Raw genomic sequence first — 14,386 nt, forward strand, 5'->3', positions numbered from 1 at the left:
AGGTCTTGCTCTGTGCTTGGCTTTGGAACTCTCCTGGGAAACTAAAGGGGAAGCAAGGGAGTGTTAATGCTGTGATAGCCTCCATCTTATGTTCAGGCTGTGTGTGTGTGTGTGTGTGTGTGTGTGTGTGTGTAAATCCTAAAGCCATCACATTCTCTGCTTACCATCACCCCAAGGAAAGGGAACCCTTGGTAAAACCAGAACCCCAGGAGTCTCTCACAACTCAGAGATTGGGGTGGGGTGGTAACAATATGTATACCTCCCTTCTGCATTACAGGGAATGCTGCAAATGCATACTGTGTCATTGCTAATCTGCAAGTAATAAAATAATAATTTATTATTTATACCCCGCCCATCTGGCTGGGTTTCCCCAGCCACTCTGGGCAGCTTCCAAAAGAATATTAAAATACTATGATACATCAAACATTAAAAGCTTCCCTAAACAGGGCTGCCTTCAGATGTCTTCTAAAAGTCTGGTAGTTGTGGTTCTCTTTGACATCTGGTGGGACGGCGTTCCACAGGGAGGGCGCCACTACCGAGAAGGCCCTCTGCCTGGTTCCCTGTAACTTGGCTTCTCGCAGTGAGGGAACCACCAGAAGGCCCTCGGTGCTGGACCTCAGTGTCCAGGTAGAATGATGGGGGTGGAGATGCTCCTTCAGATATACTGGACCAAGGCCGTTTAGGGCTTTAAAGGTCAGCACCAACACTTTGAATTGTGCTCGGAAACGTACTGGGAGCCAATGTAGGTCTTTCAAGACCGGTGTTACATGGTCTCGGCGGCCGCTCCCAGTCACCAGTCTGGCTGCCATGTTCTGGATTAGTTGTAGTTTCCGGCTCTTACTGCGTACGGGTTTCTAAACAGGTCCATGCTATATAGGTGTTCAATGCTGCCCATCACACCTTGGGTGCAAAATAAGTAGCAGAATTAGTTATTTTGTTTGAATAAAAATACTATTAGAATCATTTAAATAGTCGAAAGCATAGACTGTTATTGGACTACAGAAGTGGTGGTGGGTTAATAATGGGACACTTTGGTCCTCTTGCCATCAGCCCATGCCAAGACTCAATTAGCTGTTTTTCTCCTACTTACATATACTGTGCTTAGAAATAAAATCTGTTTCAAAATTATCCTTACTGTAATACCACACAGTAGTACTTGCAATATTATATTTGTTATATCTGAAAACTAAAACATGACTGTAGTTGAGGGGGGAAACCCATTCACTTGTTTTAAATATTTTGAATTAACATGAGGATGTTTTGTTGGTGGGGAAAGTGGTGCAAGATTAAATGGAGCGTCTTATAAGCAAGCCAAATAACAATTCTGCTTTGGATGGTAATTTGTTCATTAACTTGAGTTTGGGGAGTCCTAAACAGATCTTTCCTTCCCAAAGTCAGAATTTCCAAGCCTCTAATTTGCTTTTCAGCATTTTCAACTCGACTGTGTTCTGTTTTCCTGCAGGTTTGAATGTAGTAATTGTGAGGTTGGAGACCAATGTGGTGTAATTATGCATGGCAGTGCTGTCACTTTCTGTGAGCCATATGGGCCAAGAGAATTGGTAAGTGGCTGTTTGCGAAATTGACTGATTTGTGGAATTTCAAGTTTTCAATTCAGAAACTGTCAGTTTTCTTTACATGTCACTGTCAACGTTACAGTTGGGGAGGGGGCGTTCTGGCTCTTTTTCTTAGCCCCCATTGCTTACTTGTACTTCTCCCCAATGCATTGCATTCCAATATACCCTTTCAGATTTATACCTTTATATATTATTTCCTTACATCACAATCCTAACCATTTCTACTCACAAGTAAGTCTTGTTGAATTCACTAAGTCTTATTCCCAGAAATGCAACCTTAAGGTTTCATTCTTAAGCAGCGTTGGTGTATTCGTTGCTTTGTTTCAGCATTCAAGCCAAGACAGACTTGCAAAGTGGAATTAATCATCTAAGGTGCTGGCTGCACAGCAAGCACTGTGCTGGCAGCATCACAGGATGAGCTATCCAATGGCAGTATATAATGCTCTAAAGAGGAAGGATATATTAGAGGATAAGTGAGCACCAGCATGGCGGCTGCTTTCATCGTGTGGGCATTCAAAAATGGAGATACGAAATGTGAAACTTTCTCATTTGAAGTTGCTAACTCCATTAACTATGCAGAATTTAAAATATTATAGATATATTTAAAACCATGGATAAAACCCCCAGCCGGTTAATTCTTTCTGGCACAATTGCACATGACTCTTGATAAATAATGCATGTTCCATGTTAATAGGTGCAATGGATAACTTGAGACAGTGAGTCCTGTTAAAAAGAACTTTAAAAATGTAATAATAATAAAGGTTGCACATCATTATTTGGATTGCCTAAAATAAAACACTGCTTTAAACTATATTCATGCTCAAAAATAACCACTCACAAAAACAATCAGTTATTTGTTTACTATTTAGAATGCTTAATTTGTAGGTAAGATGGTAAGGGTGCAAAATCAATTTAAAAATCGCATGTTCATTTCATAATTACGACAAAAGCAAAGATTTTATAACTTGCATATGGTAAGATAGCAATACTTGGAAAAGCAGAATATAAAATATCCTTCATTTCTGAGCTTGCCGCTGTTGAAAGTAACTGGAACAGAGTCCAAGGCATTAAACTTACAGGGTTCAAAGATTCTCATTTGTATTTCCAAGAAAACTACAATAAACTAATTAGTTTGCTGATTCAATGCAACATTTCTTCTTTTCCCTTCTCCATAGACTACTAATGGCCTTAATACAACCACAGCTTCTGTACTCCAGTTTTCTATTGGTAAGTTCATATATAGTGTCTTCAGTTTAAAAAATATACATTTTAGAAATGAAAAATACAGCTCAAGTTTTTAGTCTTCTTTTTAAAAAACAACAACACACGTATATCTTGAAAAGTTATCAGTAAATTTCCATGTAGTAATTAGTTCAGTGTGTGCTGGAAAAGAAGATATATCTGAAACTTTGAGAGCGTGAATATCTGCTTTCCTTGCTCTCAATCTTGGGCCCCCAGATGTTTTTGGCCTACAACTCCCATCATCCCTGACGACTGGTCCTGTGAGCTAGGGATCATGGGAGTTGTAGGTTAAAAACATCTGGGGGCCCAAGGTTGAGAACCACAGTGTTAAACAGTCACCATTTTAAACATACCTTTTATTTTAGCTCATTATTTTGTATTTATCCAGAGGTGTTCAATGAATGCAGAATTACATCATTCATATATATTTAGCCAATACACATTTTAATCCTATCATGTCACAATACAGCTATGGTCAGGCTGAAGTCCTCCTAACATCAAAACTGTGTGGGCAACTAGTTAAACCCTGCTGAGAATTACTGCACATTTGTATGATGTATTAAGCAAAGAAGGCAAGTGGTGACTTGTGGTTTTTGACAGGCATAGAAAAGTATTAATTTTTTGAAGACATGATTCAATTAAATGTGTGCTGGAGGAAAACGTTTTAGTGTATAGATAACTCAATAAGACCAAAGAAGCAATGTTGACTGTTTCCTCTGTGGAATTCTAGAAATGTATTTCTAAATTAAATTCTCATTTTAACAAGTAATTCTTCTAGCAGGGTATACCTCAGTAGAGTTGTGATTAAACTGTGGAGATACTTGCTGGAAATGAAAACTATCAATTAGATTGACACCGGGGTGTTTCTCCTCTACTTTGAATTAAATCTAGATGCCAGAAGGTTCCAAAAATGTGTAATACATTTATACTTTGCATTGACTTATTTATCAGACATTTAAATATTACTTTAATATCACTTGGAATACCACTTGTAATTAGTAATGCAGCTAAGGGGTCAGTTGTGATATTGGCATCTCTCAGTCACAATACGTTGCTTTCGGCTCACCACTGATCTTGTTCATTGTGATACCCATGTGCCTGAGAAAAGAAAGGAAAGTCTGCTTTCCATCCAGAGTGCACATTTCCAGTGTGCATCAGCCATAGAGTGCAGAATATAATAGAAAGCGGGCTTGTATATGAGCTAAGTAATAATGTTAGACATGCATTTCACCAAAGCATACAGCACTGGAATCAGTTGTGCCTCATTTAAAAAAGTCATAATGGTGATTGCTCCAAGCACATTAAAACTTAGTTAGATTTAGGTCTGCCCTCACCCACTTTTAAACAAATGTTGCCCATGAAAATACTTAGGCTAGAATAAATCACAGACACCCAACAATGCAAACAAATGAATATTTTACTCACAGGAGTTTCAAAAGCAAGTTTCCATCCATTGGCAGTAAAAAGAGAAAAGAAAAATAATGTTCCAAATGACTTAAAAAGAAAGAACTTGGTTTCCTTACAAAAAAGATCATGTAATCTTTGGTTAGCAAAAATGCAGACTGTAAAACATGTGTGCCAATAACTGCATATTACAACAAGACAGAGAGATTGACTCAAAGTCACCCACTGAGCTCATGGCTAAGTAGGGATTTGTTAGTTCGAGTCAAACACTAAACACCAACACCAACATTGCAATATATACTTGCAGGTAGGAATGGATGGAAGTACTGTATCAATTTTCTTTCTTTTACTTTTTCGGGTTTCCAATAAGTTCAGTCTGTTTTTTTAAAAAAAATCCTCATGAAAATTGGCCAGCATTTTAGTGCATATTTCTCCTGATACACACATTTTTGCAAGCAAATTGGCCTAAAAGCTGGCAATTTGTATGTTCCTTTCATTCTTGTGCACACTTCCCCCTAATATGCCAATTTCTTTGGTTGAAGAATTGCATCACAACATTCAGAGAAGTATGAATTTTGAAGGATAGTTACATTTAAGTTTGTGTTGTTGTTTCGGGAAATAAACGTTTGGTAGGTTCGTGTTAGAATGTGAAGCAAACAGAATTTCTCCCCCACCCATACAAGTACCAAACTCTCATATGCAGGGTAGCTGAGGGTAAAGAAAGTAAATACTCACTTTGCCCAAGGTGGGAGTGAGGAATGATCACTGTAATATCAGGGAGGATCAAGAAAAGGGACATGGTTCAAAGAGATGGAGATGTGAAAAGAGTTAGGGGAAGGAAGTTAGAACCTTTCAATATGTTCAAGGTGTGTGTGGTTTTTTTTAAAAAAAAACAATGTGTGGGAGCATTAAGATAGTCAAACTGCCAGCAGCCGTGTAAAGTCATATATTCCAACAACAGATACTTCAAGCGACTGCCGGTTGTGCAATTGAGCTCTAACACTTTCTATCTGTTTTTGCAAAGCTGTAATACGTCTTACATTGTGCCAGCAACAGACTGCACATTGAACACCCTATGCAACAACTTAATACACATCTTTCATCCAGATCCTCTCCATTGCCAAAACACCAGGCATGAATCAAGTAATTTGAGTTAGAGGAAAGGATAATGACTAAGGATTTAAGCAAAAATGGCCCAGATTTCATGCTAAATCCCAAAGCTCCTTAGATCATGCATATGAAAGGATAATTTCCCTGAGAAAATTTCATTAAATGCATTTTCAAGTAGTACCACATGTTCAATAGATCCTGGGCTCTGCTAAATACAAGCATCCAAAATATTGAGCTGCTAATAGTTTGTTGCTATTTTATTGAGCTGGTGAACAATTATTCCTGTCAGTTGAGTTTAGGGTGAACTTACTGTTGCAAGAAACTATTATTATCCCTAAAGAGTACAGCAGATAACATCTACAACATATAACAGCCTTTGCAGATTCACACTAAGATGCTGGATGTGCATGTTTCCTCTGAATTAGTGCTGGTTTTTCTTAACTCAGAACTGAAATGGTATTTTGCTCTTTCTTGCTGACTGCCCTAGTGCCAAATCATTTCTAGCCATTTCACTTTCCCCTCCTCATATGCTGCTACATTTCAGCAAGACTAAATGCTCTGAGTTACTATAATGTGCAACGGGAGTACTCCTAATTAAGATATTTAAAGGCAGTACCTTAGGGATCTTTTCAGCAAAAAATTTTAATTGCACAGTTTAGGGCTGAGGAGGAACACACGAGAGTTTTAAAGCTCAGCTGCCATGAAATATTAGCATGGTTCATTAGCCAAAATAGTCTCTGCATCTCACTCATAAAGCCAATGCCCCCCCCCATAGCTATGTCCCTGAACTTCCCCCAAATATGATCATTCATAGCCCATCTGTAGAAGGTGACTCACAATAATAATGGATTTAATGACTGAAGTGAGTATATATGTAGACAGTAGGTAAGAGGGAAAGGTTCTAGGGGAAGAACTACTTACATGTAGAACTATTTTAATTTTGGAGAGTTAGCAAAGTGTGCAGAGTGTGTTTTCTGCATAAGCTGTGTTTTGTAGGGCTGTACGTGAGCTTGGGAACCAAAAAGTGTTTCATTTTGTATGAGTCAAAGAATTGGAATGTTCAGCTGCGGAATTGCAATCCTACAATCTTTTTCTATTGCCTTCAAATTTTGTACATCCTTACAGATATGGTAGCACTCACATTCATAGAAACATAGAATTGTAGAGTTGAAAGGTGTCCCCGAGAGTCATCTACTCCAACCCCTTCTTCAAAAGCTCCAATTAAGGAGAGCCCACCAACTCCCAAGGGAGTCCATTCCACTGTCTAGTAGCCCTTACTGTCAGAAAGTCTTTCCTGATGTTTAGTTGGAATCTCCTTTCTTGTGTAGTGAATCTATTGGTTCAGGTCCTAGCCTCCAGAGCAGGAGAAAAAAACTTGCTCCATCTTCCAGGTGATAGCCTTTTGAAAAAAGGCTGTCGTGTGTCCTCTCAGTCTCCTCTTTTCCAGGCTAAGCATAACCAACTCCCTCAACCATTCCTCATAAGGCTTTGTTTCCACACCCCTGATCATCTAGGGAGCCCTCCTGTGTACATGTTCCAGCTTGTCAATGTCATTTTTAAACCGTGGTACCCAGAACTGGATACAGTACTCCAGGTTTGGTCTGACCAAGACAGAATAGCGTGCTACTATTACTTCCCTTTATCAGGACAATAGACCTCTGTTGACACAGCCTAAAATAGCATAACTTTTTTTGCTTCATCATCACACAATCGACTCGTGCTAAGCTTGTGATCTACTAAGACTCCTAGATCTTTTTTACATGTAGGCCAGGTGTCCCTTGTCTTAATTTGGTGCAGCTGGTTCTTGCTACCCAAGTGTAGAACCTTACATTTGTCCGTATTGAAATTCATTCTGCTAGCTTGGGCCCAATTCTCCAATTAGTTAAGATCATACTGAATCCCGATTCTGTCTTTGTAGCATTAGCTACCCGTCCCAGTTTAGTGTCACCTGCAAATTTGATGAGCATCTCCTCAGTTTCTCCAACCAAGTCATTTATAAATGAGTTCAATGGTGCTCAATTCCAAGGGCGTATGATTGCAGCCTTGGACAGTAAATTGAAAGACTTATAAAACTTATTGTCTAAGCATGTTTGATATATGGATGCTAAATCAGAAATGGCTTATCACTTACTGACTCATATGGCCATCTCCAGAGCAGAGCAGATGCTAGGGTCCTGAGAATCGCTGGTGGGACTCCACAGAGCTGGTCTACAGAAGCTTGATAAAAGCTTCAAACAACCCCACCACATGCTCCAGTGCTGGGGTTCTTCATCTGCATTCCATGGACTCCTATGGGGTCTATGATGGGCTTCCTGTGGGGTCTATGATGGGCTTCAAGGGGTCCATGAACTGGATGCAAATCAAAAACAAAAAAAGATTTATCCAATACAATAACATAAATTATTTTGCAATTTTTTGTGTGTATGTGTTTATGTGCATTTTTGTGGGTTCATGGCTTTTATTCCTCAGCCTAGTCTACTTTACAGAGTTGTTGTGAAGATAAAAATGGGTAGGAGAACCATGTATGCCATGCCATGTAACAAATTACATGCACACACATACCCCACAACAACAATTAAGATCATGAATCACCAGCTAACTATTACAGAAATTATTTTTTGTAGCTTTAACTAGAGTACCTGTCAATTTTTCACTTTTCTGTGCATTTCTATTCTCTGTACCAACTTTATCTTATTAAAAAGTAAGCAGGACTCATTAATTTGTGAATTTGCCCATGATGTGTCAGGCTGTACAGTGGTGCCTCGCAAGACGAAAAGAATCCGTTTTGTGATTCTCTTCGTCTAGCGGTTTTTTCGTCTTGCGAAGCAAGCCCATTGAAGGATTAGCGGATTAGCGCTATTAGCGGCTTTTAGCGGCTTATCGGCTGATCGGATCAGCTGATAAGCGGCTTAGCGGCTTAGAAAAAGGGGGGAAGGGGGAAAAAACAGCAGGAACTCGCAAGACATTGTCATCTTGCGAAGCAAGCCCATAGGAAATTCGTTTTGCGAAGCACCTCCAAAACGGAAAACTCTTTCGTCTAGCGAGTTTTCCGTCTTGCGAGGCATTCGTCTTGCGGGGCACCACTGTAATGGCTCTAAAGATCCCTCACTTGTGGTTAATTCCTTTAATGCTAAACTATGGCTTAACATTACATCCAAACCAGACCAATGAAAACATTAGCAAAAAGCTTATTCAACTAAATGTAACTACATTTCTCTACCTGACGATATGAGTTATTTGATCTTGGATCTCATTTTCAGCGGAAAGTATAAGTTTTGTTACGAGGTCCGTTGGCTGGTTCAATACATTGATTGGTTTGAACGAGAACAATGAATAATTGGTTTAACTGAGTCTTCTACTGTTTGTAAGCCATTGAGGCTGATGGGAAGGTGGCTGTCGTCATTGTGGAGGCTGCAGGTTCTCAACAGGCTTAATGCATTTACTGAATTAAAATGTAGAGGAGGGATTATGTAACCTCTTCAAGGGCCGTACACCTCTATAGATTTGCATTGTTTCAGCTTAATTATAGCAATTGTTTATACCAGGTATGAAACTTCTAGAATTTTATTTTAAAGCAGCTAAGCACTTGTTCTTTTAATTATTTTCTCACCAGACTAAATTCAGCCACTTCATTCCCTCATGATATAAAGCCCAGGGTACGGCCTGCGGGTGAATGTTGATATTCATTTTAGAGTTGGCTCATCTCGTAATCTTCTTAAATGAGGGCTCGAAAGGGAGATGTGTTTTCTTCCTGAACAAATATTTCTTCCCTATGACTAAGCTTTTTCCACTGACTCCCACACAAAGACATTCATTCATGCCAAATTCCATAACAGAAAATGGTCCTCCAAGTGCAGTGGCTAATCTACAGCTACTTGTGTGGTAGAGCAACAATGTGGGGTACAGAATCAAGAATGAAAATCAGCCCAGCATCTGGAGACCAAGGGATAAATTTAGTCTTTTGTCAACATCCCTTTGACATTTTGCCGAGCACTTGAACAGCCACAAGATTTGCCTGGCATGCCACTTACTGACAGTGGCTCATTGTCTAGGTCTTGGTAGAATGAGATTATGGCGGCATACCGACTGTTGTGGAAGAAGAGGTAGACAGTTGATAAGGCTGTAAAGCATGCAAAAATCCTTGGGTCAAAGTCGCAGGTGAATAAAAGGATGAGGAGTGCAACAAGTAATGGAAGGTACAAGACAAAATGAGTAGGTATGTGAGCTGGTGTAGCCCAGTGACCTCCCACAATGGCACATAACTCAGACTTAGGAACTGAAGCATGCTATGGGAATGAAAGGCACCAAAGGTCTCAAACCAGGACTTCTGGCAGCCAGGCTCCTAAGTAGACCTGGCAGCACCACCAGGGGTGAGCTCCCTTTGCTCTGTCCCAGCTCCTGCCAACCTAGCAGTTTGAAAGCATGTCAGTGCAAGTAGAAGCGGTTTAGTCAGGCTGGCCACATGACCACAAGCTGTCTGGACAAACGCCGGCTCCCTCAGTCTGAAAGTGAAATGAGCGCTGCAACCCCATAGTCACCTTTTACTGGACTTAACCATCCAGGGGTCCTTTACCTTTCCCCCCCCCCTTGCTAACTGGCTTAAAGGAGCTGTAGTTCCTTCATCTGACTAGCTCTCCCAGCAGCAACTAAGTAGTGAGCCGCAGGATATGTGTAGTGTTATGTACTGAGTTGAATAGGATCCAAACTGCAGCAGTCTGATTGGTCCTAGAACAATAGGATCCAAATTGCAGCAGTCTGATTGGTCCTAGAACAATAGGATTCAGAATGCAGCAGTCTGATTGGTCCAAGAACAATGCAGCAGTATGATTGGTTGGCAGGAACCACCCAATCATGCTCCAGATATAAGTGAATCCACAACCTGATTGGCTTGCAGTAGAATTCCAGAATTAACCAATCATGTGCAGCCCATTGTGTAAATAATGTATATAAAGCAGATACTTTGAGGGGACTTTCATTCATTCCTCCTCACCACTATGAGCTGAATAAAGAGCATGAAATCACTTTGCGACTCTGAGTATATTTCATGTAGTTTGTTTGCTACTGCAAGATCATAGTGTATGTCTGTACAGTGGTACCTCGGGTTAAGTACTTAATTCGTTCCGGAGGTCTGTTCTTAACCTGAAACTGTTCTTAACCTGAAGCACCACTTTAGCTAATGGGGCCTCCTGCTGCCGCTGCACCACCGGAGCACAATTTCTGTTCTTATCCTAAAGCAAAGTTCTTAACCTGAAGCACTATTTCTGGGTTAGCGGAGTCTGTAACCTGAAGCGTATGTAACCTGAGGTACCACTGTACTTTTGCTCTAGCGTGTCTATGCCACTTGTAGGGAAAAAGAGTAAAGCAGTGAAGCCTTAAGAAATCTGCATTCCAGTTTAGGAGACCAAGTTTCCTAAACTTGGTAGAAGCAGGTGCCATGATTGAATTTGTTGTTGTTATTGTTGTTATTATAAATGTTGTATTATAAACAGATTTTAAAACAATAACTTGTCTTGCAATATTACATTGCAACAGCATTTCTTTTGTAGCTAATTTTTCTTGTAGCTATTTGATCAGGTCTCCCAAGCTAGGACTAAGGACTTAAATTGGCTCCCCCAAATCCCCTTATGGGGATCTCCTCACAAGCTATGGATCTTTTCCAAGGCTCTACCCTACAAAAACGTTCTGACAATCCGGGACATAATTATCATGCGACACTCATATCTTCACTATGGGAAAGGTGAAAACCTTACAGCTGTAGGCCAACTGAGTGAAGATTTCAGGCCAGGGAGCTCATACCGTTGGTTCTGGAAGATGACATGAAAATATTTGTGTAATATTGTGTAATATAATGATAGATAGATAGATAGATAGATAGATAGATAGATAGATAGATAGATAGATGAGAGAGAGAGTATGAGAAAAAGGCTCCTAGCTCCATTAATCAGTGAACAACCTCATTCCACAGGAAGTACAATTTTAACAGGAGGGAGGTCAGCAGTGCAATGTGGAAGACAATTTGGTCTGGGTCAGTTTAAATAGCCTGGACTCACACCACCCACTATGCCAGAGGCAGAAGATGGGGCCATGCCCTGAATGGTAGTGAGCTAGAATCTGTAGCAATTATAGGTCAGCCTACAGACTGTTTTCATTCTAAATAGTCACAATTCTCATGGAAAAGGCTCATCAAACATTTATAATTTGGTTCAGATTTTTCACATTGGTATTTAGCAGGAAGAGCCTGCTTTTTAATTTAACCCTTTATCCATTTTACAAAACAGTTAACATTCAGCCCTTTGTGACATGGGAGGAGAAGGTGAAATCAAAGGCGTGGCAGTTTTTGTTGTTGAAAACCTGACCTGGTATTTCTACAGATGGCATTAAAACTTGGGCATGCAAAGTGCTTGGATGATAATAATTGTTTATCATTGGATTCATATACTGTCTCAGTTGAAAACAAAATCCCAAACACAACCCTAGAGTTTTGAGGATTGGTACCTATTTGGAAACAATACATGGAATTAATGGTTAATGTGCTAGGAGAGCATGAAACAAACATGTTTTAAGGTCTCTATAAAATGACTAAAATGCCCCATAAAGACTTAGTGCTGCAGCACATAATTTAATAGCATGATGTGACTTGTCCAAGGACTAAAAGTCCCATCAGTTTGAGCTATAGCGCTGAGATGGTTGCTTCAACCTAGCTAACAGCTGCTCTGCACATTTCCTGTTTCGTTCCTTAAGTATCCAAGTAAATGAGAGTAAATAAGAATACGAAATTACAGCTTTAATTCCCTGAAAGCTCATTCATTCACACCAACTACCTGGCATTAGTAAGAGAAGCCATTATCGTAATTAAAACTAGTTACTGAACTAACCAAATAAGCAGAAGCAGCCAAGTAACATACATGCATTGATGACATTAGATAGAGTGGGGTTGTACCATATTCTATTTTCATCTCACTATTCAAACAATATGCAATAGAATGTCTGTAATTTTGCACAGGCATGCTCTTATTTGTCTGATTTCTGTCTGAAGACTTGTTTCTCTTGAAGAGAAGTACAAAGACAGCTCTTTTCCTTGTTCAGTCCATCGAATCACTTGCAGTGGTTCTTGGGTGATTCTCCAGAGGTTCAGACCACCACAGCCCATGGTAACAAACATAAAATGGCTCTTTTCACAGATGACATCCTGCTTATCTGAGTAAAACACCATTTGATACTGTGAACTGCTGGTAGTATATCTGCCTTTCATAAACATGGCATTGTCAATGGCTAGTCCCTCAGGCACATACCAATAGAGTCTAATTAAGTACCTCTGCTTGTTGTCCCAAAGGCATTCAAACACCTGGAAGTATAAAACTCATATAGTTCAGCTAAGTATCTACTACATATGCAGCCTCTTTTGAGGAGCTCCCTAAGTGGCCATCATTTAATTTTGTACTTGCCTGAATAATCAGTGTAATAGAAATGGATGTATTTCCTGGTTGTTGTCTGGTGTTATTTAACAGTGCATTTAAGTTGTGTTACTTGAACAGAGTAAGAAGCAACTAGATTGGCTGAATGGCAATTTTTCATCAGTGAAGCAGAACCCAAGGCAAACTTAGTAAGTTTCCAGGATAGAATAGCTGTCACCATGAAACTTTAGGCACATCTCTGGGGGCCTTTTGCTCTTGTCAAGCCAAGATCTGACCTGGATATGGAGCAAAGATTCAGTTTATCAAATCAGGGGATTAAGTGAGTGTGACAGCACAAATCGTAGCCTGAACTGTGAGAGGGAGGGGAAGAAAGCAAACCAGCTCACCCACCTCTCCTTCTTTGGTCTCCACCATTGCCACCAAGTAGATATTTTTATTCACTGGTTGCCTCCACTAAACAGCCGTTTAACCTTTGGAATTTATATACTGAGCCAGCCAACTCTCTGTAACAGTAGTGTGGTAAGGCAATTAGGCATGGGGTGAATAACAAGGACTCCATGTTAAACCAAAACAAATTTTGCCTTGACTAAAAGTATTTGTATGGCAGCAGTTTAAACACATTCCCTATGATGGTTAACATTTACATGAAACCACTGAGCGGGGTCATCTGGAGTTTTGGAGTTTGTTGTCAGCAGCATGCTGATGACACTCAGATCAAGTTCTCCTTTCCATCTGCAGGTGAGGCAGTGGAAGTGCTAAACCATCGTCTTGCCTCAGTAATGAACTGGATAAGAGCCAACAAACTGAAGCTCAATCCAGATAAGACTGAGGGAACTGTTAGTGGGTGGCTCCCTAGACTGAATGGATGGAAAGTTGCCTGTTCTCCCTCTGAAGGAGTGGGTACATAGCTTGATAGTATTCCTGGATCCATTGTTCTTACTTGATGCTTGTGGCCTCGGTGGTGTGGAATGCCTTCTGTCAGCTTCGGCTGATGACATAATTGGAGGATTGCACAGGTATTCATGAGAACACATAAAGAGAACACGTATTCATGAGAACACTGCCATTCTCATTCCCCCCAGAGCTGCCCTTGAACAACATTCAAGAGCAGCAGAATGTAACTACTTCTACTTAGAGATCCAACTTCATGCATTTATTCTGAATATTTTCTTAGGACAGGTACCTTTCTACTATTTAACATAAACCAGTTTAAATAGGAACACCGCTGAAATAAGATAAATCGTCATGGTTTAGAGTAGTACCCTCCGGCACCCATCAGCCAACATGGCCGTTGCTCAGGAATGATGGGAGTTGCAGTCCGGCAACATCTGAAGGGCACCACAATGGAGAATAACTCTGTGTTAGACTATGGAATTCCTGTGCACTAGAAATGTAGAAAACGGCACAGATGACAGCCAGTAAAAATGATTGTTCCAACAGGTGGGTAAAAAATGGCATATAAATTATTTCCTTACTTCATTTGCTTTTTAATACTGTAAAGAGGAAAACAGTTGTGTCATTAAAAATAAACTAGCGGCAGTTGCTAGTCAGTTTATTTTCAAAAGCTTAATTGGAAGTGCAATGTATCCTTGTTTGTGCAACATTAATTAATCACAGCCCTTTTGCCTCTGTAGTCATACA

General features: G+C 40.1%; 1 protein-coding gene across 2 annotated transcripts in view; it reads left to right on the forward strand.

The window, feature by feature from the left end:
* RELN (reelin) overlaps positions 1-14,386 on the forward strand; it is a 311,434-nt gene that overhangs the window by 139,509 nt on the left and 157,539 nt on the right. For both annotated transcript variants that reach the window (XM_083463882.1, XM_083463883.1), the window contains 2 exons: positions 1,463-1,559; positions 2,750-2,801. In XM_083463882.1, the coding sequence (XP_083320008.1) occupies positions 1,463-1,559; positions 2,750-2,801 (149 nt within the window). The remainder of the gene's footprint in view (positions 1-1,462; positions 1,560-2,749; positions 2,802-14,386) is intronic.

Source organism: Podarcis liolepis (genome assembly GCF_965112155.1).
Source record: "Podarcis liolepis genome assembly, chromosome: 10".
Lineage (NCBI taxonomy): Eukaryota > Metazoa > Chordata > Lepidosauria > Squamata > Lacertidae > Podarcis > Podarcis liolepis.